Genomic DNA, 23,976 nt, shown 5'->3' with positions numbered 1-23,976 from the left:
CTGTGTGCGAAAATTGGCGCGTCAACAACATGCAGACCAACGAACCTCGGACAGTTGAACACCGTCACGCGGAGGGCCGTCGAGGCTGGCGATGGCGGGGATGGGTAGCGCCGGCTTTACCGTACAATCACCCCCTTCGGTGTGTGGTCTCCGTGGGAGGAATTGGGGGCTTACGGACGGTGCTGTTGACTTTAGCAAAATGGCTTGGATACAAGTCCAGTTTCGTTGGCCAGTGAAGCGGTTGAGTTGAGACTCAGCCGTGGCAGACGTCAAGTCGGCATGGGCAGAACCCCACGGCCGAGCTACCGAGCAGCCTGTCAAGACTCAATTTTGGCTGCGGACCAACCTCCGATCACCGGCCTGCAATTGGCGGGCGCCTAGTATACAATCCCACCCTGGTTTGTTTGTTAGCGTGGCACATGGCGGTCCAGTGAGAAAAAGGAAATGAGAAGAGAGGAAAAGAAAAGTAAGAAAATGAACAAGAAGATGGGAATATGTAGAAGGTAAAGAAAGTAGTAAGGAAAAAGAAGAGAAGTATGAAAAATTAAAGAAATCTAAGAATACGAAAAAGAAAGAGAAAAAAAATGAAGAGGATGAAGAGAAAGACAGAATGAATACCGCAGTCTTGTTTCCTTCCAAAGATCCGCGCTAGCTAACAAACCAGGTCGGATTGTAACCAAGGCTGGTGCCCCACTATGAAGACGAGTGCCATGAGGAGAGACAACATTGATCAGTGACCGACATCGACAAGCTTTGTCTGCAGCCTTCATCAACCCCCAACACACCTCCATGGGCGACGGTCCCGTGACTGGAAATGTCTCGTCAAGTCGTCGTCCGAGGAGAATCCAAGGCGGAACGCTGCCGGGGTGTGGGAACAAGGTCATGATAAGGTAACAATGCTTGTCTACTCAGAAGCCCATCTAGCAGTGTGGATTGCAACAACCACGGAGCTATCCGGAGACCACCTTTTGCGAAGGCTCGGAAGGATCCTCATCGAATTCACAAGATTGCCCTTTCAACGCTATCATGGAATGGATGACTGTGACTCGGACTGTTCCTGGGGGTGAGAAATCCCCTCAGCGGCCACCCCGGTCCTGGCTCGCACCTCAGTTCCAGGCCATTCTCCCCTCCCCGTCGACTCTTTCATTCCGCCCTTCTGCCTCGGGTTTATTGTGATATGCCCGGATCGTCCGGTAGAGGAAGTGCTGTATCTGCGGTCATCCCACCCCTTGTCGGCTGTCTCGCCGCTGCCAAGCTGGATAGTTGTCGTCAAGCACCTGCAGACAATGTCTTGTCTATATAAGAAATAGCCGGAGCTCGAGCTTGCCCACTTTGTTCGATCTGCCCCACCATCGCGTCCTACCCCGCCGTCGTCATATCCCTGCAAGGACCCGCCGAGAAGCGCAGCGCAAACACCCCACCATTTCGCTTTCCCATCTGACTGTCTCGACTCTTTTTTCCCCTCCTTCCCTTTCCTTCTCCGTCTTCCTCCTCTGCAACTGACCGACCGCCTGAACCACGTACGATTTGACCCAGCATGGCGGCCGACAAGCCAGATAGTAAATATGAGGACGTCTTCGAGGAGGGCGACGCGCCCAAGGAGGCCCAGACGGTGCACCATATCCGCGCCAATTCCACCATAATGGCGGTCCAGAAGATTTTGGGTGAGTTTGCGATGCTCACTGGGCCATGGGGCACCTTCATAAAATGCCCTTCTCGCTCCCCACGCACATCTGAAAGGGGAGGTTAGACGCCGAGGCTAACAAACATTGCGCATGGCAGTCGCCAACAGGGGTGAAATCCGTAAGTCGTCCCAGACTCTCCTCTCCTCTCCCGCAGTAGCGCTGACTCGTGGTAGCGATCCGTGTATGTGCCACTTCGATGACCTGCTCTCTCTCCCCGGTCCGCTGCCGATGACATGCTCACTGACCTTTCTCGGTCCGCAGATCTTCAGAACCGTGAGTCGTTACCTGAAACTGCCGGCGAGACCACGCCGCTTTTCTTCGACTTTCTAACGTCGAATGTCTAGGCCCACGAGCTCTCGCTGCACACAATCGCCGTCTTCAGGTGAGACCCGCCGCGCCTCGTCCCGCCCGTACGGCTGCTAATTTCGTAGCTATGAGGACCGTCTCTCGATGCACAGGCAGAGTACGCGCCACTCACACGGGCCCTGCGGTTGTGGCTGCCAGAGTTGCGCGCTGACGTAGGGAACACAGAGGCCGATGAGGCATACGTCATTGGCAAACGCGGCCAGTACACCCCGGTCGGCGCATATCTCGCTGGCGACGAGATCGTCAAGATTGCTGTCGAGCACGGTGCTCAGATGATCCATCCGGGTACGCTGCTACGATACCGAAATATGTAGGTTGGGACTAACATACCCAGGCTACGGTTTCCTCTCGGAGAACGCAGAATTTGCCCGCAAAGTGGAAGCCGCCGGAATCATCTGGATCGGACCCTCGCCCGATGTCATTGATGCCCTCGGCGACAAGGTCTCGGCCAGAAACGTTGCTAATAAGGCCAAGGTCCCGGTTGTCCCCGGCACCGACGGCCCTGTGGAGACCTTTGAGGAAGTCAAGCAGTTCACTGATCAGTACGGTTTCCCGGTCATCATCAAGGCTGCGTACGGCGGTGGTGGCCGCGGCATGCGTGTTGTCCGCGAGGAGTCGGAGCTTAAGGAGTCCTTCGAGCGGGCCACCTCTGAGGCCAAGAGCGCCTTTGGCAACGGAACTGTCTTCGTGGAGAGATTCCTCGACAAGCCCAAGCACATCGAAGTTCAAATCCTCGGCGACAACTTTGGAAACGTCGTTCACCTCTACGAGCGAGACTGCACTGTCCAGCGCAGACACCAGAAGGTCGTCGAGATCGCGCCGGCTAAGGACCTCCCTACCGAGGTGCGAGAGAGCATCCTGAATGATGCCGTCCGCTTGACAAAGTCGGTTGGCTACCGTGAGTAACCTCTGGCGTCTTATTCTCTTCCCACCCTCCCACTTTCAACCTCAGCCATTCCCCACAAGCCGCCCACCACACAACAACAAAAAAATACTCCTGACTCGTGCTCACACACTCTGAAAAGGCAATGCCGGAACGGTCGAGTTTCTCTACACGCCGAGCGACAACAAGTATTACTTCATTGAGGTTTGTTGAGACTGTGTTGATCTTACTGCATATGAGCCGTGGCTGACGGGGAGGTTAAAACAGGTCAACCCAAGGATTCAAGTAGAGCACACGATCTCGTTCGTGCTTCCGTTACCATTCCTCGCTTCTGAGCGCCGTTAGCTGACATGTTGGTAGGGAGGAAATCACTGGCATAGACATCGTGGCCGCCCAGATTCAGATCGCAGCCGGTGCCACGCTGGAACAGTTGGGGCTGACCCAGGACCGGATCTCAACAAGAGGATTCGCTATACAGTGCAGAATCACGACGTAAAAGACCCCCCCCCCTTCCTTTCTGTTTTCTTTGCCATTCCAGCTGTTAGGGGAGCCTTCTGCTTCGAAGCGGCCTTACTCTCCTCGACAGCTCCCACAACCTATGCATGAAGGATCAAACTGACATGGCTGGACAGAGAGGATCCCTCGAAAAACTTCCAACCTGACACGGGCAAGATTGAAGTCTATCGGTCTGCAGGTGGTAATGGGGTCCGTTTAGACGGAGGCAACGGGTTCGCCGGCGCGGTCATTACTCGTAAGTTCCTATCATTATTTCACATTTTCTCGTCGCTGTCCTAGCTATAAGCTTTTACCTACTCCTGCCAACTTACATTTCTTTTGTCATATTTATCTTCCACGTCGCCTTCCATATATCCTTCGCTTTATTCTCTTCGTTAGGACTCGATCCCCCCGCCTCCCCTTTTTCTTTCTCCTTTTTATCTTTTTTCCCTTTTTATCCCCATTTTCTCTGCCCTTTTTTTCTCCCTTTCCCCCCTTTGTCTCTCGTTTTTTTTTCATTGTTTCTCTCTTTTTTTTCCTTTCCTTCTTCTCTTCCTCCTTCTTCTCTCCCTTTTCGCTTCTTCTCTTCTTGCTTTTATTTCTTCCTTTTCATTTTTTTTCCCTTTCGGTTTGGTCATCTTTCTCTTTCTTTCCGCCCTCTTCTTTCCTTTCCCTTCTCTACTGACGTTCTTCTCAACTTCAACTGCGCGACACGCCGCTAACAACCGGTGACCTCGTGCAGCTCACTACGACAGCATGTTGGTCAAACTGATCTGCCATGGAAGTACCTTCGAAATTGCCCGCCGGAAGATCATCCGTGCTCTGGTCGAGTTCCGCATACGTGGCGTCAAGACGAACATACCCTTCCTCTGTTCGTTGCTCACCCACCCCGAGTTTATTGAGCAGCGTGTCTGGACTCAGTTCATCGATGCCACACCGGAGCTCTTTGATCTTGTTGGCGGTCAGAATAGAGCGCAGAAGTTGCTTGCTTACTTGGGCGACATGGCTGTCAACGGAAGCAGCATCAAGGGCCAAGTCGGCGAGCCCAAGTTCAAGGGTGAGATCACGATTCCCCAGCTCTTCGACGAGGCTGGCAACAAGATCGATACCTCGGTACCATGCACCAAGGGCTGGCGGCAGATTATACTTGACCAGGGGCCGAAAGCGTTCGCAAAGTACGTCAAATTCGTGCTCCTTCTGTCCCTTTCGAGAGGTTCCGGGAGTCGGGGGAGTTGGGAAAGTCGCTTCGCCCCCCGCCTTCGCTCCCGAGATACTCAGTCGCGCTCACCAGGCAAGAAATGACTGACTTTGTTGGACAGGGCCGTTCGCAACTACAAGGGCTGCCTGCTCATGGACACCACCTGGCGTGACGCCCACCAGTCTTTGCTGGCCACACGCGTGAGGACTATCGACCTGTGCAACATCGCCGCCGAGACGTCTCACGCCCTGCACAACCTGTACAGCTTGGAATGCTGGGGCGGCGCCACGTTCGATGTTGCCATGCGCTTCCTCTACGAGGACCCGTGGGACCGTCTCCGCAAGATGCGCAAACTGGTTCCCAACATTCCCTTCCAAATGCTGCTGCGTGGCGCCAACGGTGTCGCCTACGCTTCGCTTCCTGACAACGCCATCTACCACTTTGTCGAGCAAGCCAAGAAGAACGGTGTCGATATCTTCCGTGTATTTGACGCCCTGAACGACATCGACCAGCTCGAGGTCGGCATCAAGGCCGTTCAGAAGGCCGGCGGTGTTTGCGAAGGCACAGTCTGCTACAGTGGCGACATGCTCAACCCCGCCAAGAAGTACAACCTCGAGTACTATTTGGACCTTGTTGACAAACTTGTTGCCCTTGACATTGATGTCCTGGGTATCAAGGATATGGCCGGCGTTCTCAAACCCCATGCCGCCACCTTACTTGTCGGCTCCATTCGGAAGAAGTACCCCGACCTGCCGATCCACGTCCACACCCATGACTCGGCGGGTACGGGTGTTGCCTCCATGGTTGCTTGCGCCCTGGCCGGGGCTGATGCCGTCGATGCTGCCACCGACAGCTTGTCTGGCATGACTTCGCAGCCCAGCATCAACGCTATCCTTGCTTCGCTCGAAGGGACTGACAAGGACCCTGGCCTCAATGTCCACCATGTCCGCGCCCTCGATACCTACTGGTCTCAGCTTCGCCTTCTCTACTCGCCTTTCGAGGCGCATCTTGCAGGCCCTGACCCAGAGGTGTACGAGCACGAAATTCCGGGCGGCCAGCTCACCAACATGATGTTCCAAGCTTCTCAGCTTGGTCTCGGCTCTCAGTGGCTCGAGACCAAGAAGGCTTACGAACAGGCCAACGACCTTCTGGGCGACATCGTCAAGGTGACGCCTACTTCTAAGGTCGTTGGTGACCTCGCCCAGTTTATGGTCTCGAACAAGCTTACGCCAGAGGACGTCAAGGCCCGTGCTTCCGAGCTCGACTTCCCCGGCTCCGTCCTCGAGTTCTTTGAGGGAATGATGGGCCAGCCGTACGGGGGTTTCCCTGAGCCTCTCCGTACCAATGCGCTGCGCGGCCGCCGCAAGCTCGACAAGCGTCCGGGTCTCTTCCTCGAGCCTGTCGATTTTGCCAAGGTCAAGAAGGAGCTTGCCCGCAAATACGGCGGCACCATCACCGAGTGCGACGTCGCCAGCCACGTCATGTATCCCAAGGTGTACGAGGAATACAGGAAGTTCATTGACAAGTACGGCGACCTGTCAGTCTTGCCGACCAAGTACTTCCTCTCCAAGCCCGAGATTGGCGAGGAGTTCCATGTCGAGCTCGAAAAGGGCAAGGTACTCATTCTCAAGCTGCTGGCCGTCGGCCCTCTGTCTGAGAACACGGGCCAACGCGAGGTCTTCTACGAGATGAACGGCGAGGTGCGCCAGGTAACGGTCGATGACAAGAAGGCGTCGGTCGAGAACGTCAGCCGGCCCAAGGCCGACCCCGGCGACTCGAGCCAGGTCGGCGCGCCCATGGCTGGTGTGCTGGTTGAGCTGCGCGTGCACGACGGCAGCGAGGTTAAGAAGGGCGATCCGCTTGCTGTGCTGAGCGCGATGAAAATGGTATGTCACTCTCCCACCCATGTCCAACTTCATGATAGTGAATTGCTAACTTGCGTCCTCAGGAAATGGTCATCTCGGCTCCCCACGCGGGCGTTGTCTCCCAGCTCGTGGTGCGCGAGGGCGACTCAGTCGACGGCTCAGACCTTGTTTGCCGCATCGTCAAGGGGAGCGAGGGCAAATGAGCGGTTGCTCTGTAATCTGCAAACTCCAAGCGTGCCACTTATCGCCTCACCCTCGTCGGGGACACGGGCAAATTCAAGATGGCTAAATCGTGTTGGCGGTCATGCCTGCAATAGTCTTTCAGGGTATCTGTCTGGCTAATAAGTAACAAGGCGAGCAGGCGGGTACGAGGACAGCTCAAGCGCGGGTCAAGGGGGAGGGATCGGCGCCCTTAGACACGAGCGCCCTGTGGAAAGGACTCTATGCAGGGGAGTATACGGGAACCCCAGAAGGAGGACGCGTGTTCAAGGGCGTCTGCTGCTGAGATAGCTTCCTAGAGTCCAATTCATACTCCAATTCGTATACACGGAACCACAGTCTACAATGTGTCATGTTTCAATTGTGAGGTTACAATCTGGAGGGGATACTCGCGAAGTGACAGCGATACTACCTTCTCACGCGAGGCCAACATCTTTTCCTCATGATGGGTGTGGACGTGGATCGGCAGGTCGGGGATACCTCTTCCGAATGGAGCCGACAAGTAAGGTGGCGGCATAGGGGATATCCTTGATACCTAAGACATCAATGTCAAGGGCAACAAGCTTGTCAACAAGGTCCAGAAAGTACTCGAGGCGCTTGGCCTATGATTTGTTTGCTAGTGTAGTACCTAGTAGGTTGTAGAGACTGGACTGCCAGGGTCAGAATAAATCAAGGTTGTATTACTCCTACTCCCCTGCGCTGTGGTAAGTCTGAAACACATCCAAATTGGGGTATGCAAGTTGGATCGCCGAGACCGCATCGAGGTTCGGAGGATCATAAATTGAGGCCAAGACTGGACTGGCCCGAGCGAGTCATCAAAAAGGCTGACGGACGGTCTGTTGGGGTGTTGCATCTCTCGAGCCTCCAGATGAAGCGGCCCAATCGGGTTTGTGATGCCTTCGTTTTGGTTCGTCATCGCAGCTGTACGGTTACCAGGTAGCAGGGAGCATGTTTCCATAAACGAGCCGAACACAAAAGCCGTTGATATTTAGCCAATATGCAGCGTAGCCAAGGAATGATCGTCGCGTTGCAACCCTTGGAACCGAGCCCCGGGTTTGTGTCGGGTATACATGTACAACAGGCTTCCTTCGTTGATCTTGACGATGATCGGGATTTGTGTAAACCCCTTTCTGCTCAGACTTCTTGATAGAATGTGGCCCTCCTTGAAGCTTTGTTCCATGGTGGTGGTCCTGGGCGCCGCCACCGCTAATGCCCTTCGTGTTACCAAAAGAGCGGCCATTGACGACTGTCTGAGCGCGGCCCAAGTGCCAGTCGATGCTCCGAGCTCAACTGACTGGGTGGCCGACGTAAGGGCGTTCAACCAAAGACTCCAATATACCCCAGCCGCCATCGCAGTTCCCACCACCGTGGAACACATCCGCGCCGCCGTCTCTTGTGCCGCAAAGGTAGGGGTCAAGGTGAACCCAAAATCTGGCGGGCACAGCTACGCATCTTTCGGTCTCGGCGGCGAGGACGGCCATCTCGTTGTGCAACTCGACCGCATGAACAACGTCACGCTGGACAATGCCACGCAAATTGCGACAGTTCAGCCGGGAGCACGGCTGGGCCATGTGGCGACGCTCATATACCAGCAGGGAAAGAGGGCTTTCAGCCATGGAACATGCCCCGGGTATGGATTTACCATTCCCTTGCCTTGGGAAATAATAGAGGTTGATGTTGACTTTGCCGCAGCGTTGGTGTCGGCGGGCATGCACTACACGGGGGCTTTGGCTTCAGCTCGCACACATACGGTTTGGCTCTCGACTGGATAGTTGGCGCCACCGTAGTGCTCGCCAATGGCACCGTTGTGGAAACTTCAGAGACGCAGAATAAGGATCTCTTCTGGGCTCTTAAAGGCGCGGGAAGCAACTTTGGGATCGTGGCATCCTTCCGATTCAAGACCTTTCCCGCACCAACCGAGCTGAGCACGTACGTGGTTAACTTGCGGTGGACAAACGCGTCTGCCATTGCTGAGGGCTGGGCGAGCCTTCAGGACTGGCTCAAGACTGGAGGCATGCCCAGGGAGATGAACATGCGGCTCTTCGGCAACGGGTTTCAAACACAACTGCAGGGCATGTATCACGGCAACTCATCGGCACTACGCACAGCCATCCAGCCGCTCCTCACCAGGCTGAACGCGACACTCTCAAGTGTTGAGCAGGACGACTGGATGGGAGCCTTTGCGCACTACGCCTACAGTCAACAGATCGACATTACCCGTCCTTATAGTGCGGTATGTGCAAAGGACAACGCCACCCCTGAACCGCAAGACCCCGATGATGCCGATCATGAATCACGGATGCCAGCTTGCTGACTGGATATGGATCGGCCAGACTGAAACATTCTACTCCAAGAGCCTGGTGACTTCGGCACTCTCCAACAGCACTCTGCAGAGCATCGCCAACTATTGGGTCAACACGGCCAGACGAAACAGCCGGTCCTGGTACCTGATGGTGAGTTCCGCCTCCTCTTCCGTACCCGCACCTCCTTCTATGCATGCAAAGAATACTGATAATAGTACACTACCTTAGGTCGACATGTACGGCGGCCCCAACTCAGCCATCACCAAGGTCCCAGCCGACGCCACTTCCTTCGCATATCGCGATCCCAACACCCACCTCTTCCTCTACCAATTCTACGACCGCACCATGCGGGGCTCATACCCATCCGACGGGTTCGCCTTCCTAGACGACTGGGTCAAGCTCTTCACCGCCGGCCTGGACACGACACAGTGGGGCATGTACATCAATTACGCCGATCCAAGGCTGAACCAAACTGCGGCGCAGGAGGCCTACTACGGGCAGAACCTCGCTCGCTTGAGGCAGCTCAAGAAGCAGTTTGACCCGGCAGAGCTGTTCTACTACCCGCAAGCTGTCGAGCCGGCCAAGGCATGATGAGGCAACTTTCGCGCTCAGGGGCAAGCAGATGGCTGGATATGTATGGCCAGGTAACTATACAACTTGGAAACGAGGCACCTCAAATTGACAGGATCGTCATGCAAAACGGGGAGCTGGAGGGCTGGGTGAATTACTTCCTGGACGAGTCTTCAGAAACCAGCGCCGGCACTGCAGGATTTGGACTTGCGTGTATATACAATCCAGCCCTGGTTGTTCGTAAGCGTGGCACATAGCGGACACTAAACATGAATAGGAAAGTGCAGTTCAAGCAACCTGGATTGTAAGAAAACAAGGAAGGATAATAAAAAGAGAAATATAAAACATCAAGACAAAAAGTAAGGTGACGAGAGAAAGAGGAAGAGGGAGAGGAAGATAAAGATAATGATGGAAGAAGAAACGAAAGAATAACGTCATAGCAAAGCTAAATGGAAAGAAGATAAGTGTAATGCCTAAGTTCTGTGCTAACAAATAACTAACGTACATTATAAGCGAGCGGCGCATATAGGCGAGTGGCGCACTGATAAGGGCCAGTATGGAAATTCGGGCACAACACTAACAGCGGGATTAATCTGGGAATAAGTTGTTAGTGTTGTGCCCAGATTTCCATACTAGCCCTTATCAGTGCGCCACTCGCCTATATGCGCCGTTCGCTTATAATGTACGTTAAGGTTGAACAGTATCTTATAGATAATCGAAGCATCTAGTTAGATAACGAACACTCCATATACGAAGGCGGAGGGCCGGTATTTTCAGGAGTAAGTTAGATCGGACAGTGTAGCCATAGAAACGAGAATCGTACAACATACAATTTCACCCTAGTTTGTTGTTACAGTACGTAGCATATGGCAGGCTCTAAGTTAGCTCGGTTAGTTAGAAAATGAAAATAGGGATTGCCAGGAAGAAGGTAAGAAGCAGGAAGATAGGAAGATAGAAAGTAGGATAAAGAGGGGGGGAAAGTAGAAAGAAAAGAGGGGGAAACTAAGAAAGAGAAGAGAAGGAAAGAAAACAAAGAAAAGAGAGAAAGTAAGGAAAGAGGAGAAAAGAAAAGAAAAGAAAAAAAAAGGCAAGGAAAGGGAAAAGAAGACAAGGTAACCACTAGATAAGTAAGTAGTTTCCTTGTTCTCTTACCAAGTTCTACACTAACAAACAAATAACTCTAGATTGAGGACTCGGGATAAGGCAGTCACATATTACTAATACGAGAAACAACCTAGGCAAGCAATAAAGTAAGGGGCAGAGATTTGCATAAAATTGATAAGTATCGTACAAATGTTGTACTAGAACAGGGATATCCTCCCGCTGTGTTCAGCAGCAGCCCCCAAGATCAGCCCCAGAAACCCACCCATCCAGCCCTCCCGCGCCCACATCCCATCGCACCCCCTCTTCTATCCGCCCTCCCCCTCCAGGAAACAAACTCCCAGACGATGCTGGACAAAGTTCCACCACCTTCACAGGCTTGCCAGGCTCGCCAGGAATATCAAAATGGATAGTACCAGCGGCCCTGTTAGGGATCGAAGAGGCATGGCCGCTCATTAACCACCGAAACAACCTCTAGAAGCCGTAACCGGTCGGCTGCGGGGCAAACCCGTTGGTCTGCATGTACGGCGAGGGCGCACCGCCAGCCGCGGCCGGCCCGGCCGTGATCATCAGCCGGTTGCCGCCGAGGATGGGCGTGTTGTCCTCAACCTTCTCCTTCTCCTTCTCCTTGGCCTTGCGCGCCTCATTGTCAGCCTTGAGCGTCGCCAGCTCCTTGGTCTGTTGGCAGAGGAGATTGATCATGTAGGGCATGGCGAAGTCGTGGAGGCCGTTGCGCCACGACAGCTCCAGCACCAGGTCAGGACGGATCAGGTCGTAGCACGCGTAGAGCATGCCGACATAGCATTCCCGGTTGCCAATGTCGACGAACTATGACGGACGTTAGTAGACTGTACAGAATGAGAGGCAAGGCTGCACCTACGTATCTCAGAAGCTCCTCGACGACATCAGACTTGCCCGAAATGGCGGCAGTCTCAATGGCATCCTTCCAGAGCTTGTCCTGCTTGGACAAGTTGATCGACTTCTCCCACCGCTTGTTCTTGCGGTAGATGTTCGCAGCAATCTGACGGAAGAAGACCAGGTCGTGCTTCTCAAGGCGACCGGCGAGGTCCACGGCGTCGTAGTTGTCGTAGTTCTCAACCGAGTCGCGGAGCGTCTTGTAATCCTCCTCCTCGATGAGCAGGTCATTGATGGCATCGTTGACGGTGCGCTTGTTTTGCGGTTGCACGTTGAGCAGGAACGGCTTGATCAGCGGCAGGTTGTCCGACTTCTGGAACATGCGAACCACCCGATTCACGTCGATGCGCGGCGTCAAAGCCTGCAGCAGATCCGTGAGGAGCGACGGGTGCTGCTCAAGGTAGAAGTTGATGGCCTTGTAGTAGATCTCGAGGTTGGCCACCTTGACCGTGATCTCCTTGAACTGCTGGTGCTCCCACGAGTTTTCGGGCCGCTCCATGACGGCGAGCGCCGCGTTGTCAAACTCGTCATAGTGGTAGTAGCAGAAGACCAACTCGGGCCACAGGTTGGCTTCCTCGCACGCCCGGATCAGCTTGGGCAGGTTCATCCTGCTCCAGAAGAGCTTTAGGTGCTCCATCAAGCGCTCAGGGTGATACTTGGACAGGGCAATGCCCAGCTCGGTAAACATGCCCATGTGCGCGCGCTCCAGACCGAGACCCTGCTCGAGCAGGTTGATGAGCTCATCAAAATAGCCATTGCGCTCGTACTGCTTGACGAGGGCTTGAAGTTGCTCGGCGTCGACAATGAGGTTGAGACCGCAAATCTGGGCCAGGCGGAACTCCTTCTTGCCAACGCAGGCCTCGTGAACCTCCTTCCAGACCTTGATGTTGTTGGCCTTGCGCGCGCAGTCCACGGCGGCCTGGTAATCGGCGAGGTGAACTAGAGTGGTGGCGAGCTTGGCCCAGTTGGAGATGCTCGTGTAGAAAATCTTAGCCGCCTCGAAGAGACCCTCCGCGTAGGCCTTGTCTCCCGACTCTTCAACGTTTGCGACATTTGTCGCCCGCAGGAAGTCCTCGAGCTCCGCGAGCTGGTCGAGGCGCGCATAGCAGAAAGCAAGGGCGGTGTCGATGGCAGGCTCGCGAAGCGTCTTGCGGGCCATGCGGAGGTACTTGATGAGCTCCTCATTCTTGCCCGCCGCGACCGCAATCTCAATCACCTCCTCATAGTTCTTGGGGTCCTCTGCCTTGATGTATGAGTCAATCGAGTCGCTGACCCGGAGACCGTCCAGCTGAGCTTTGGCGACCTTGCTCCAGACCTGCGGAATGTCCACCTCCTCCGCGTATGCTTGGGCGCGGTCGATGCTAACAACGTGCTCAACAAGCACGTTGACGGCAGCCTCCTTGTTGTCGATCTTCTTGTAGATCTCGAATGCCTCCTCGTGCAAGCCGACTTCGATACAGACGGTGGCAATCTCGTCCGCCGAGAAGTTGTCGAGCTTGTGGATGTAGTCCATAACGCGTGCCTTGTCCGCCTTGGCGGCGGTGAACATGAGGAGGTTTTGAAGGTTCTGGTTGTCGCTGAACGGTGACGGCTCCAAGACGATCTTCTCCAGGAGCTCGATGAGCTCAGCCGGAAGATCGGCACTCACGAAACACGACACAGCAACCGAAACCTTGGCGGGATCTGTCGACTCGGGGACAGCGGTCGAGATGACCTGGTCGACCACGGAGCGCCGGTGGAGGTTGTTCTCGCTGAGGACAAACATCCAGAGTTCCTGATCCGCTCTCTCGAGGAGATACCTCGCCTGAGCCTTGTACATGGCGTTCTCGTTCGTGATGTTGACGAGCTCGAGATCGTTCTGACCCTTGCGGTAGGCAATGTAGGCCAAGTTGGGATCCCGCTTCTCGCAGTACTTGCCGACAGTGAGAGTGTCGTACTGGTCGTTCTCCTTGAGGAACCGCTCGGGGTTATTGTTGGAGTCGATGTAGATCTTGGCCAAGGCATTGTAGACAGCCTGCTGCTGGTTGCCGGCAGCCAGGGTCGCCTCGAGGAAGGGGAGGAGCAGCTTGAGCCGGTTGCGCGTCTCGACCTCGTGAACCAGCTCGTCGATCGGGATGGAAATCGGGTTGATGGTGGAGAGAAGGTTCTTAATGATACTCTCGTCACAGTCGACATCCAACAAACCACCGATGACGCCAGGTGTCCTGGAGGGATTGACCTGCTGCACGTAGATCTCAATGGACTTGAACTGCTGGTGCTGGTACAGGTACAGCACCAAGTCGTGCACAAAGTTGTAGCGGTCGCAGACAACCATCAACGGCAACATCTCGCTAAGCTTGGCCTCCTTGAGGAAGTTCTTCACCTTCTCAGGGTTGTAGATGTTATTGTCGCGGCAGATGCGCTCGACCTCGCGGATCTGTCCCATCTTGGTGGCAGCCTCGATGTACTTGAAGACGACCTCGGGGTCCTCGCTGACGTTGACGATGCTGCCGAGGAAATAGTAGAGGCCTTCGGCCGTCTTGTACTTTTCGAACAGGTCAATCAAGCGCTGGGGACCGAGAAGCTCGGCATACTTGGTGGCAATTTGAACCACAGACTGGAGGTTCTGGCGGATGTTGTGCTTCATCATGGCGTCGAGGCAATCGATTGACTGCTCAACGGAGAGGCGGCCAAAGTACTCGATGAGCCATTCGGGATTGAAGTTGGGCGTCCCGGCGATGTTGACAATGACGCGCTTTACGGCGGCGGGGTCCTCGTACAGGTCCAGTGCCCTCTGCAAAAGGCCGGCCTGCTCGCAGAGACTGGCAATGCGCGCCTTGTCGAAGTAAGAAAACATGTCATTCCCCAGGATGGCATCCGCGACCTGCGGGGCATTGATCAGGTTCATCTCCAGAAGACGGGTCTGAAGATGGCCCTGCTCAGGCTTGTTGTCCTTGAGAGCATCGAGCAGGAAGGCGGTGGCTTGCTGGACCATGCCTTGAGACTGGAAGATGTCCACCACCCGCTCAAGATCGACCAACGACCCGCCTTCCTGGTTGGCCAGCGTGGTGGCGAATTCCGCACCCTTCTCCGGGTTGACGCGGACAATGTGCTGCAGGAGCTGAACAAAGTCGGGCTTATAGCCAACCTGAGCACAGTACGGGAGGATCTTCTCGAACTGGCCCGTTTCGGCAAACCCAGCGACGACCTTGTGAGGCACATTCGCCTTCAGGTAGATGGCCAGGGCCATGGCCATGTCGTGAGGGCGAACCATGTCACCAAGCTGCTCTGAGCACTCGAGCTTGTTCTCGGCCAGCCACTTTTGTAGCAGCTGCTTTCGGTTCTGGGCTAGAACAGGCTGAGCAAGCTCGATCGTCTCGTGCTGGTTAAGTGACCCTTTGTCTAGAAGCATGCCGAAGTACTGCAAGATATGTGACATCTGGCCCGGCTGCTGAGGGAGCCGCTTGAATCGCTCAATGGTCTGCGGCGTCCTCAGGAAGCCGCGAGGTGAATTCGCGGCGACCTTGGCAGCTTCTTGGTAGCTGCCATTGCTGAAGAGCTGCTCAAACCGCTGCTGGTAGAGGTTGTCCGCGCCGGGAAGACCGGCGCGAGACGCCAGCTTGAGTGCGAGCTCGGTGCCGTGGCTCTCGAGGACGTATGGAACGATCGTGTTCTCGTCGGCGCTGACGAAGAGAACTTGACCCTTCCGATTGATGCCCAATACACCTGTTGAGTCCTTGTCGCCGCAGGCCGTGAAGATGGTCTCGCCCGAGATACGGTTCATGAAAATACATGTCGCCGTTTCGAGATCATAGAGGTGGATAAAGCCGTACTTGGTAATAAGGTAAATAATGCCGTACTTCTGCGAAACTTGAAGAGCGACGGGGAAGTCGTTGGCCGCTTCTGGCGGGAAGAAAACGTCCACTGCCTTCTTGGGGAATACCGGGTTCGTTTCGGGGTGGTCAACCTCGACGATGTGCAGCTTCGCGCCAACGGCGGTCCGGACGGCAAAGGTAAAGAGTTTGGTGTCCTCCGGGGCGCCCTCTAGTCGGAGGGTACCGAATGCAGCAGCATGGCCCTCGATCGCTTGGCTGATGCCGCGATCTTTGGAGTAGAGCTGCATGGCGCCAACCACGCGTCCTTGCTGCTGCGAAATGCCGACCACGACCATCCACTTGCCGTCGGCACTGGTCCGGTAATTGATGATCTGATTGTTCTGTTCCTTGTCAGCATCCAGCGCTCCAACCAGCCAACAACATGTCGCCTACCTGAAGGTTGGCATTTCTGTCAAACACCTTGACCGGTGACGCCTGCGTGGGGTCAAAGACGTCCCAGTGGTAGATGGCGGTCTCTGTCACTAAGCCGAGGGTCGTCTCGCTGGTCCACTTCCAGAACACAACATCCTCGGTCATGGTGGTAGACTTGAGCTTCTGCTTCTGCTCCAGATCAAAAATCTGCAGCGTCCGTGACTGGGCCCTCAAAGCAATGACCTGGCGCGACCAGTGCATTATCGCGCTGTCGGCCTTGATAGGTCGGCGAATGACATTGTTGGCGTTCTTGAGGTCGACGATGAGCACCTCGGGCGGCGTGGCCTCATCTTTTTTCTCTCGAAGGCAGACGAAGGAATCGGATTCTAGAGTCTGTCAAGGAGTCCGGCGTCAGCGAGGCAAAGAAGAAACGGCCAATGAGGGAATGGGATGAAATCGTACGCAGCTGTTAAAGGTGATGGCGGTTTGGCTGACGCCCAAGCTGCTGAGCTGAAGCAGCTCCTGGAACTTAATCGGCAACGCCGGCGCCATGATAATCTGAATGCGCTCGGCTGCGCGTGGTCAAGAAAGAGTACTACCCAACTCGCCAAAATTTGTTGTTTCGTCGATGGACGTCGGGAAGCTTGAAATCGTGACGTTGAAAGGGGGTCAGAGTTGGTGGAGCTGGGTCGGGACGTCGGGCGGAGCCAGAAATCAAAAGAAGCCCGCAATCCAAAGCGCCTGCTCAATTGAGAAAAGAATCAAGCAAGCAAGTTGGAAAGGCAGTCGTCTCTTGAGTCGGCGCGGTATGGAAGGTGCAGATTCGTTGCCTACGCGCGGTTTGAGGAAAATGAGGCTCCAGCTTGCTGTGCTTGTTGTGTGGCAGGACTCCAGATGTGGGTACTTTTAGAGCGATCTGTTTGAGAATAGAAGAGCAAGCTGCTTCCGTGCCTGTTGCGCTGGGCTCGTCAGGAGTGACGGGAGCGTCAGCCGACAAGGGTGCTGACTTGGCTTAGTGGGAGTTTATCAGTAAGTACGTCCGTACAGTAACATGCCAATTGTCCTGAGGCTTATCGATAACGGTTTTCAAGAAAATTGGCATTCCATTGCGAGCCCGCGCCCCTGGTTGACTGATCCTCTCGTTGCAAAGATCTGCGGGCCAAAAAGCGAGAAGCCGCCGACAAACTCGCCAAGATGGGTGTTGGACGTCGCATGAAGAAACAGGGCCCTCCTGAGCCGCTGTCTGAAGAACACTTTTCCAACCTCAAACGGAAAAAGGGCCTTCCAGTCGACGACACTACGACCGAGGTGCGCTCCAGCAAGAAGCGTCGCACGTCTGCAAAGCCAGAGAAACCTGCCGAGAAGGCCCGTGAGGAGCTTGGAAAGGCCGCTGTCACATCGAAGCCGTCAACGAAACAAGCCAATGGCACCAAGAAGGCACCCGGTTCCTCAGAGAATGGGCTGAAAGCCGCCAAGACGAAGCCGAAGAAGGCTGCCGTGCCAGAGCCCGTCTCGGACGAAGAGATGGACGATGAGTTTGGTGCCTCCGATTTGGATGGCGCCAGTGGCTCCGACTTGGACGAGGCAAAGCTCGGTGACGATTTCCTTGGCTCTGACGACGACTCAGTCTACGACTCGGACCAGGAGAATGCCGAGAATGCCAAGAAGGAAAAGTTTGTCTTCTCGGACGACGAGGAGGAGGATGATGAGGACAGGGAGGAGAAGTTGACGGCCGCCAACATCGAGGGTCTCTCGAGGAGACTGGACCAGCAGCGGGCCAGAGAAGCGGAGGAGAATGAGGCCGAGCTACGCGAGGAGGCTTTACAGACAAACATCGATGGCGACAAGCCCCATATTCTTGGTGATGAGGAGGAGGAGGATGAGCTGTCGTCAAAGACGAAGGGCCTCCTGGCACCCGACCTTCAGATGCTCAGGACCAGGATAACGGAAACCATTCGGGTGCTGGAGGATTTCACGAACCTGGCAGAAGAAGGACGGAGCCGAGCGGAGTACACCAGCCAACTATTAAAGGACATCTGTGCCTGTATGTCGCATCATTTGGCTCCAACCCTTCCAGAGCCCGCATGCTGACAGCGGTTCACAGATTATGGATACAACGAATTCCTGGCAGAGAAGCTCTTGTAAGTTGCTCAGATCACTTCGCGTGTGCCATGTGCCACCGTGAGGGCACATCTGTTAACAAATCCCAGCAATCTCTTCCCGCCAAGAGAGGCATTCGCGTTCTTCGAAGCCAATGAGGTGCGTGTTGGGAGCGTGGTCTCTCTTCTTTCGAAGCTAACAGAGGAATTAGACTGCTCGCCCTGTGGTTATTCGCACAAACACTCTCCGGACACATCGCCGTGACCTTGCGCAAGCTCTCAGTAAGTTATGCCCCGATTCCTGTGATCGGACGTCTCTAATGCGGGTCTCTGTAGTCAACCGCGGCGTGACCCTTGAGCCGGTTGGCAAATGGTCCAAGGTCGGTCTGCAAGTGTTCGAGTCGAGGTATGATCTCAATCTGCGGCAAATCTAACTCGTGTTGAAGCTAACCCATCGTCAGTGTACCATTGGGTGCTACTCCCGAGTACTTGGCCGGGCATTACATCCTGCAAGCCGCATCCTCGTTTCTTCCTGTCATGGCATTGTGTCCCCAGGAGAACGAGCGTGTGCTCGATGTAGGTTATTGAAACTCGAGGCTTGCAGCTTGGTAGTGCTAACGGATCTCTCCAAACAGATGGCCGCAGCTCCTGGTGGCAAAACAACACACATGGCGGCGCTGATGAAGAACACGGGTGTTGTCTTTGCAAATGATCCCAGCAAGACCCGTGCGAAGGGTCTAATTGGCAACATTCACCGCCTCGGTGCTCGTGTAAGGACCATGGACTGCACAACATTATGGCTTTGACCTGCTGACTGGAAACTCGGTAGAATGTAATTGTATGCAACTACGATGCGCGGGAGTTCCCTCGCGTGATTGGGGGTTTCGACAGAGTGCTGTTGGATGCGCCCTGCACTGGTTAGTAAGAAGAATTCCCGTTTGTTCCCACCCCATACTGACGCGGCCCATAGGAACTGGCGTTATTGCCAAGGATCCCGCAGTCAAGACCAACAGAGATGAAAAGGACTTTCAACAACTACCCCACACGCAAAAGCAGCTGCTGTTGGCGGCCATCGACTCGGTAAACCATGCGAGCAAGACGGGCGGCTACGTGGTCTACTCGACATGTAGCGTGGCGGTTGAGGAGAAGTGAGTGTGATGGTCCGATGCACTTGGCATCAAGACATGCTGATTCTTTATGCAGTGAGCAAGTCGTCGCCTACGCACTGAGCCGCCGGCCAAATGTCAAGCTTGTCGAGGTAAGCCTTATGCTGGTTTCACTCCAACAGAGTTGATGAGATGCTCACCCCATCCAGACCGGTCTGCCGTTTGGCAAGGAAGGCTTCACCAGTTACATGGGCAAATCATTCCACCTCAGTCTCAAGTTGACGCGGAGGTACTACCCGCACCTGTACAATGTCGACGGGTTCTTCGTGGCCAAGTTCAAGAAGATTGGTCCTACTCCAGGCAATGCTGTTCTCGCCAACGGCAAGAAGGACAAGGATGCCGTCAGCGCCAAGGTCGCCGGCGACGGAAACAGAGACGAGGTCATCGACAAGACCCCTATCGGTGTGGAAGGCAACAACAAGGAGGAGGGAGACGAATTTGGCGGTTTCGACGACAACGAGGACGAGGACTACATTGAGCGTGCCAAGCGCAACGCCATGAGGAGGCGTGGTCTGGATCCCAGGGCCCTGAAGAAGGGCCAGGGCAAGAAGGCTGCGAACGAGGAGGCGGAGCCCAGGGAGACTGTGAAGGAGCAGTCCAGTGAGAAGCCCAAGGAGAAATCCACCGATGAGGCTAAGGGCAAATTCACGGAGAAGACGAAGGACAGGCCGAAGGAGAAGACGAAAGCGAAGTCCAAGTCCAAGGAGAAGAAGTAGGCAGCACACACAAGGTATATTGCATTCCTGCTCAATTGCTGGGCATGGATAGCCTCTTGCCACTGCTCTATATAGTCCTGAAAGCGTGACTCCTTTTCGTAGGCACGCGATTTTAACAGCATGCTGGCCGGTGTGATCAGACCACTGCAGACGGTTGGTCTTATCTTTGTTCTATGCATGGTGAGGAATGACGGTGGATAGAAAACCCCTTGCAGCATGCCCTTCCTTGAGTGCTGGCAATGAGCTGCGGGAGTCCACTGACTTGCTCAGGAACCCAGGCACCGTCATCCTCAGGATTACCAAGCTCCGTAGAACAGAGTGCTTGCTTGGATGCATTCAACACCCACATCCAATTGCTTGGCTATTTCCGAAGTCGAAATCAATACCTTTCAAACCTTGCGTTCCCTACCTGTCCTCCCACACAGAGGGCTTGCCGTTCTCCGTGTCCTCATTCGGACTCCCGTCACAATCAGCTCAGACAATGCCATGTAATAACTTCAAATTATCCATCTTAGGTTTCGTCTAAGGCTGATGGAGAATCCCCTGGTTGCTACTGCCTCTCCGCTATCGATGGTCTTCATAGATGGCTAGAAGGCCCCTATTCTCGAATGCTGAATGGTTATGCACCGCGTGAGACATCCCCTGCGTTTTCCTTTGAGACTCGAAACGGCTGACCTCCGGCATCCCTTTCCCCCATATAGTAATCTGGGTAGTCGGCGAGTATGGCAACGGCCCGCAGATGAGGAACCGATTCGAAGCGCCGGATCATCTCAGTGTACCATGTCAAAAGATACTGTCTGCGGCTCCCTGTTTGCTGCCTATTCAGCTGCATCTCGCGCGAGGACCAAAAGTCTGGGAGGCATTGAAAAGAGAGTCGATGCAGAGTTGACATACGGTCTTCAAGGACCTCGGTGAACTGATCAAGTTCGGAAGACTATATCGAGTGTTAGTGGCGATTCCCCGAGCAAGCCACGGGAGACGCGCTGAGTCGTTGACACTGAGCGCTGTTGTTCGTCTTCGGCCCTGCCTCGGGGTTTTTCTCGAGGAGGACTAGGGTCTCCAACCCAGGAGATTGTCATGGATCCGCTCCGGAGCATCAGCGTTCAGTGCTTCAGCCCTTCGAGTACCTCATTCTCGAAGAGTGCTATGGCGAGCCGCTCCAGGCCTTCGTGCTTGACCGATGCTGTATGGAAGGCTATCCACTCCGTGCCGCCTTCCAAGTGCAACCCTTCCAGGTTCGACACCATGTCCGTTAGATTGTCGGCCGCAAGGTCCTCAAGCCCACCTTGTAGGCCATATTCATTGCCTGTGATGACGCATAGGTCCCTTACCGACGACCAGCTCCCCTTCCTATGACACAGAATTCTTAACTTCTCTCGGAGGGTGATGATTTGGCTCCGGGTCAACTGAGATTCAGAATAACCGGGGATCCACGACGGGTATGACAGGACTCCAGAAAATATTATTATTCCTACACCGCTGTGCCCTAGGGCGTGCCGGACCTTCAACAACTTACCATACAGGAAAACCGCGCCCTCGTGGGCCGGGTGAAAAACCCATATCGACAATCAAGGAAACGGTCAGTGTGCGATCCTGCAAATACAAAGTGGGAAGGCCTCTTGGCCTTCGAAGGAAAGGGTATCAGACTGCGAGCTCCAGCTCCAGCCTCCTGGCCAGACTGTACATCGGCAGTTTCCCCGAGTCCATCAGCCAGTCCAGGATCCTCCCCGTTAGCCGTGCAGCTTTGGGACTGATTCCCTGTAGGACAGAATAAAAGTCCCTTCGCGTTCTGACCTCGGCTCTCTCCCATCTTCGAGTCAACGGTGGGGCCAAGCACCACATCACAAGGTGTTCGACAGTCTCACTCCAGAAAATACCAAGTTGAGGTACTGAAGTTTGTAGGCATCAGGGATATCGCACCCAGGATGTGTTGATGCAGGTGCGGGTGAGACACAAGCTCAGGTGTCCTATGGCTGACGCGTATCGGAACCTGCCGTCCATCTAAAGGTGCCTCCGGCGGCGATGTGAAGTCTTAGGTCGATGGTTGCGCATATCGCTACTGTGAGATGCCATAAACGCAGAGAAAATGGTAAAGTCAAAACCTACTTGATATACTCATTGAACAAAGGACGGTCACTTGGCGTCGAGCGATCTGTCGTACGATTGGCGATGAACCACTGCAGCTGGTCCGAGAGGCCTTTCTGGGAGAGGGAGTAAATCTGGTGTTATCCCACAGCCGCACGCGACAGATTTCCTCCATCTTCTTTGATGTCACTGCCAGGTTGCCGCAGTCTTTCGCAAAGAGATGTTCGGTAATCCTATCCCAGAATTCCCTTGGGAGGCCACTGAAGATGAAGCTCGAGTCACTCATCTTGAATTTGATGCATTCCCGGCAGTGCACTCGATGTTCCTCACTAAATGGTCCGGATGAATTAGCAAATCTGGGCCTTGAATAAGGGAAGATTGTGTTGGTATACATTTACCGGGGGTTTCACTTCTCTTTTCCGGCCAGATGCAGGTGTGGGCAACAATCGGTCCGCGTAGTCGTGGTGATGGCTTCAGATCGAATCCAAGAGTTGGAGGTGAAGAATTGGTGAGGTACTCCAATTTACCAAAGCAAGCAGAGAGAGTCTGAGGAATCACTTCCAAGCTTACTTGAATGCTTTTTTAAGAAACCTTGCTGGTTAAGTTAGGAGGCTGTTGTTTCTCTTCGCTGAGATACTTTCTCGCCTGGTGGTGGCGAGGATTTTCCAGTTGTTCCGGAGAGTCAAGAAATTCCTCGTATGGAGGGAATTAAAAGCGAGAGCGGGCTCAGCAGGAAAAACTTTTAGCAGAAAATTCATCTGAAATTCCATGAATTCGTGCCCGCATGTGTGGCCTGGCAGCGACTGCCGTGAGTGAAAGCAACACCTACGTTAAGTCTGTACATTCCGTCCCACTGACGTATCTCTGCATGTGGCCGGTTCTCACCGAAAAGCTTTGTGCCCAGGTCACGATTTAAAACTCGACATGCCTCACTCATGCACTGAACAATTATTGCGAGTTGCAAGTTGCACTCAACAGAGTTAACACCCTCAAGCGTTGGTTACCCAGATTATGTTCGAGCCCAGCACAATCGTATGAATAAGCTGACTCCAACCACCCCACGGTACTGAAAGATACCAACTCTCATTCTCAAGCCACTTAAAAAATCCCCTCGCTATTGCAATTCGTCAGGTCTCGTCAGGGTTTGCCTTCTTTGCTCCGCTTCCCGCTCCACAGCCGTCCGTTGGAGATTGATGATGGCGACCGCTGCTGCATCATCCAGAAATGCGCCTAGCGCTGGACACGACTTCGCTTGAAAGAGCAACCTAGTTGGATCAATGTGGGTGTTTCCGGCAGACAGCCGAAGCAGATTATCCGCATCAGTATCTCTGACGAGGACTCCTTGAGCGTCAGACTAGCCGACCAGACATTGGTAGCACTCGAGCAGGATCACACCGGCGCCGGGAAGGCATGGAGTGATGCCGAGTTGCAATAACCGGGCTGCAAGGCGACTGATCTCGCCGTTGTGGTGGGAGTGTACTCTCGGAAGACGCGGTCGCTCCGCTTCGATGCACGCCTCTGACTCCAGGGTCGTGCGAAGAGGTCAGTCGCGACACACATGCTTTGCTATCCACGACCAGCAAGACTTGGAATGTCGTACAGAGACTCTCTAGTCAGCGTGTAACCACTATGCCCTTGCAAACAAGAACTCCGGCACTGGTCTATGTGCCATCAAGCCACTCTCCCGTACCATCGATCCTCGTCTCTTTTCTTCCGTCAATGGATGGAGCTGTCCGAAGTTATCAGCTCCGAAACCAGCTCCGGTACGACGCCTGGAAGTCAAACATCAGAGAGTTCGCAAAGCGGTATCTCGAGCCGCACTCAGATAACTCCACCGACGGCGTCGTCCAGGCAAGTGACTGTGCCACCCAGACCGGCCCGGCAAAGCTCGAGAGGACGGCAGCCATGAATATGGCGTTCGCCTCCCAAAACAGGGCCCTCTTTGCCATGACCGGCGACATGAATTATCTGAAGTCCAGGCACAAGGATATATTATTATTCCTACACCGCTGTGCCCTCGGGCTTGCCGGACCTTCAACAACTTGCTATACAGGAAAACCGCGCCCTCGTGGGCCGGGTGAAAA

At 54.4% G+C, this 23,976-nt stretch overlaps 5 protein-coding genes across 5 annotated transcripts; 3 read left to right on the top strand and 2 right to left on the bottom strand.

Annotated features, from left to right (window-relative positions):
* Positions 1–1,436: 1,436 nt before the first annotated feature.
* N657DRAFT_639534 (pyruvate carboxylase) lies at positions 1,437–6,969 on the top strand. Its single transcript, XM_062791788.1, has 15 exons — positions 1,437–1,664; positions 1,783–1,803; positions 1,859–1,866; positions 1,947–1,958; positions 2,030–2,067; positions 2,117–2,148; positions 2,217–2,336; positions 2,386–2,949; positions 3,077–3,138; positions 3,202–3,236; positions 3,295–3,426; positions 3,567–3,685; positions 4,172–4,604; positions 4,749–6,513; positions 6,576–6,969. The coding sequence occupies exons 1-15, from the start codon at positions 1,538–1,540 to the stop codon at positions 6,693–6,695; spliced, it is 3,588 nt and encodes a 1,195-aa protein (XP_062652767.1). The 5' UTR covers positions 1,437–1,537; the 3' UTR covers positions 6,696–6,969.
* A 762-nt stretch (positions 6,970–7,731) lies between these two features.
* On the top strand, positions 7,732–10,018 carry N657DRAFT_639533 (Glucooligosaccharide oxidase). Its single transcript, XM_062791787.1, has 4 exons — positions 7,732–8,341; positions 8,404–8,944; positions 9,045–9,164; positions 9,243–10,018. Exons 1-4 carry the CDS (start codon positions 7,863–7,865, stop codon positions 9,603–9,605), a joined length of 1,503 nt encoding a protein of 500 aa, XP_062652766.1. The 5' UTR covers positions 7,732–7,862; the 3' UTR covers positions 9,606–10,018.
* A 944-nt stretch (positions 10,019–10,962) lies between these two features.
* On the bottom strand, positions 10,963–16,794 carry N657DRAFT_608940 (clathrin heavy chain). The gene is made up of 4 exons (XM_062790286.1): positions 16,289–16,794; positions 15,848–16,219; positions 11,566–15,795; positions 10,963–11,513 (listed from the first exon to the last, which is right to left on the bottom strand). The coding sequence occupies exons 1-4, from the start codon at positions 16,376–16,378 to the stop codon at positions 11,160–11,162; spliced, it is 5,046 nt and encodes a 1,681-aa protein (XP_062652765.1). The 5' UTR covers positions 16,379–16,794; the 3' UTR covers positions 10,963–11,159.
* Positions 16,795–16,939: 145 nt separating this feature from the next.
* N657DRAFT_639531 (NOL1/NOP2/sun family putative RNA met) lies at positions 16,940–20,179 on the top strand. The gene is made up of 11 exons (XM_062791786.1): positions 16,940–17,870; positions 17,931–17,967; positions 18,037–18,085; positions 18,138–18,207; positions 18,262–18,331; positions 18,387–18,501; positions 18,561–18,695; positions 18,755–18,842; positions 18,896–19,073; positions 19,129–19,183; positions 19,241–20,179. Exons 1-11 carry the CDS (start codon positions 17,021–17,023, stop codon positions 19,805–19,807), a joined length of 2,214 nt encoding a protein of 737 aa, XP_062652764.1. The 5' UTR covers positions 16,940–17,020; the 3' UTR covers positions 19,808–20,179.
* A 1,597-nt stretch (positions 20,180–21,776) lies between these two features.
* Positions 21,777–22,389, bottom strand: N657DRAFT_49408 (uncharacterized protein). The gene has a single exon (XM_062787649.1). The coding sequence runs from the start codon at positions 22,284–22,286 to the stop codon at positions 21,903–21,905; it is 384 nt and encodes a 127-aa protein (XP_062652763.1). The 5' UTR covers positions 22,287–22,389; the 3' UTR covers positions 21,777–21,902.
* Positions 22,390–23,976: the final 1,587 nt, after the last annotated feature.

Source organism: Parathielavia appendiculata, assembly GCF_033297405.1.
Source record: "Parathielavia appendiculata strain CBS 731.68 unplaced genomic scaffold N657scaffold_1, whole genome shotgun sequence".
Lineage (NCBI taxonomy): Eukaryota > Fungi > Ascomycota > Sordariomycetes > Sordariales > Chaetomiaceae > Parathielavia > Parathielavia appendiculata.
The sequence above is the reverse complement of the archived record's forward strand: the minus strand, read 5'-3'. Positions and strand labels throughout refer to the sequence as shown.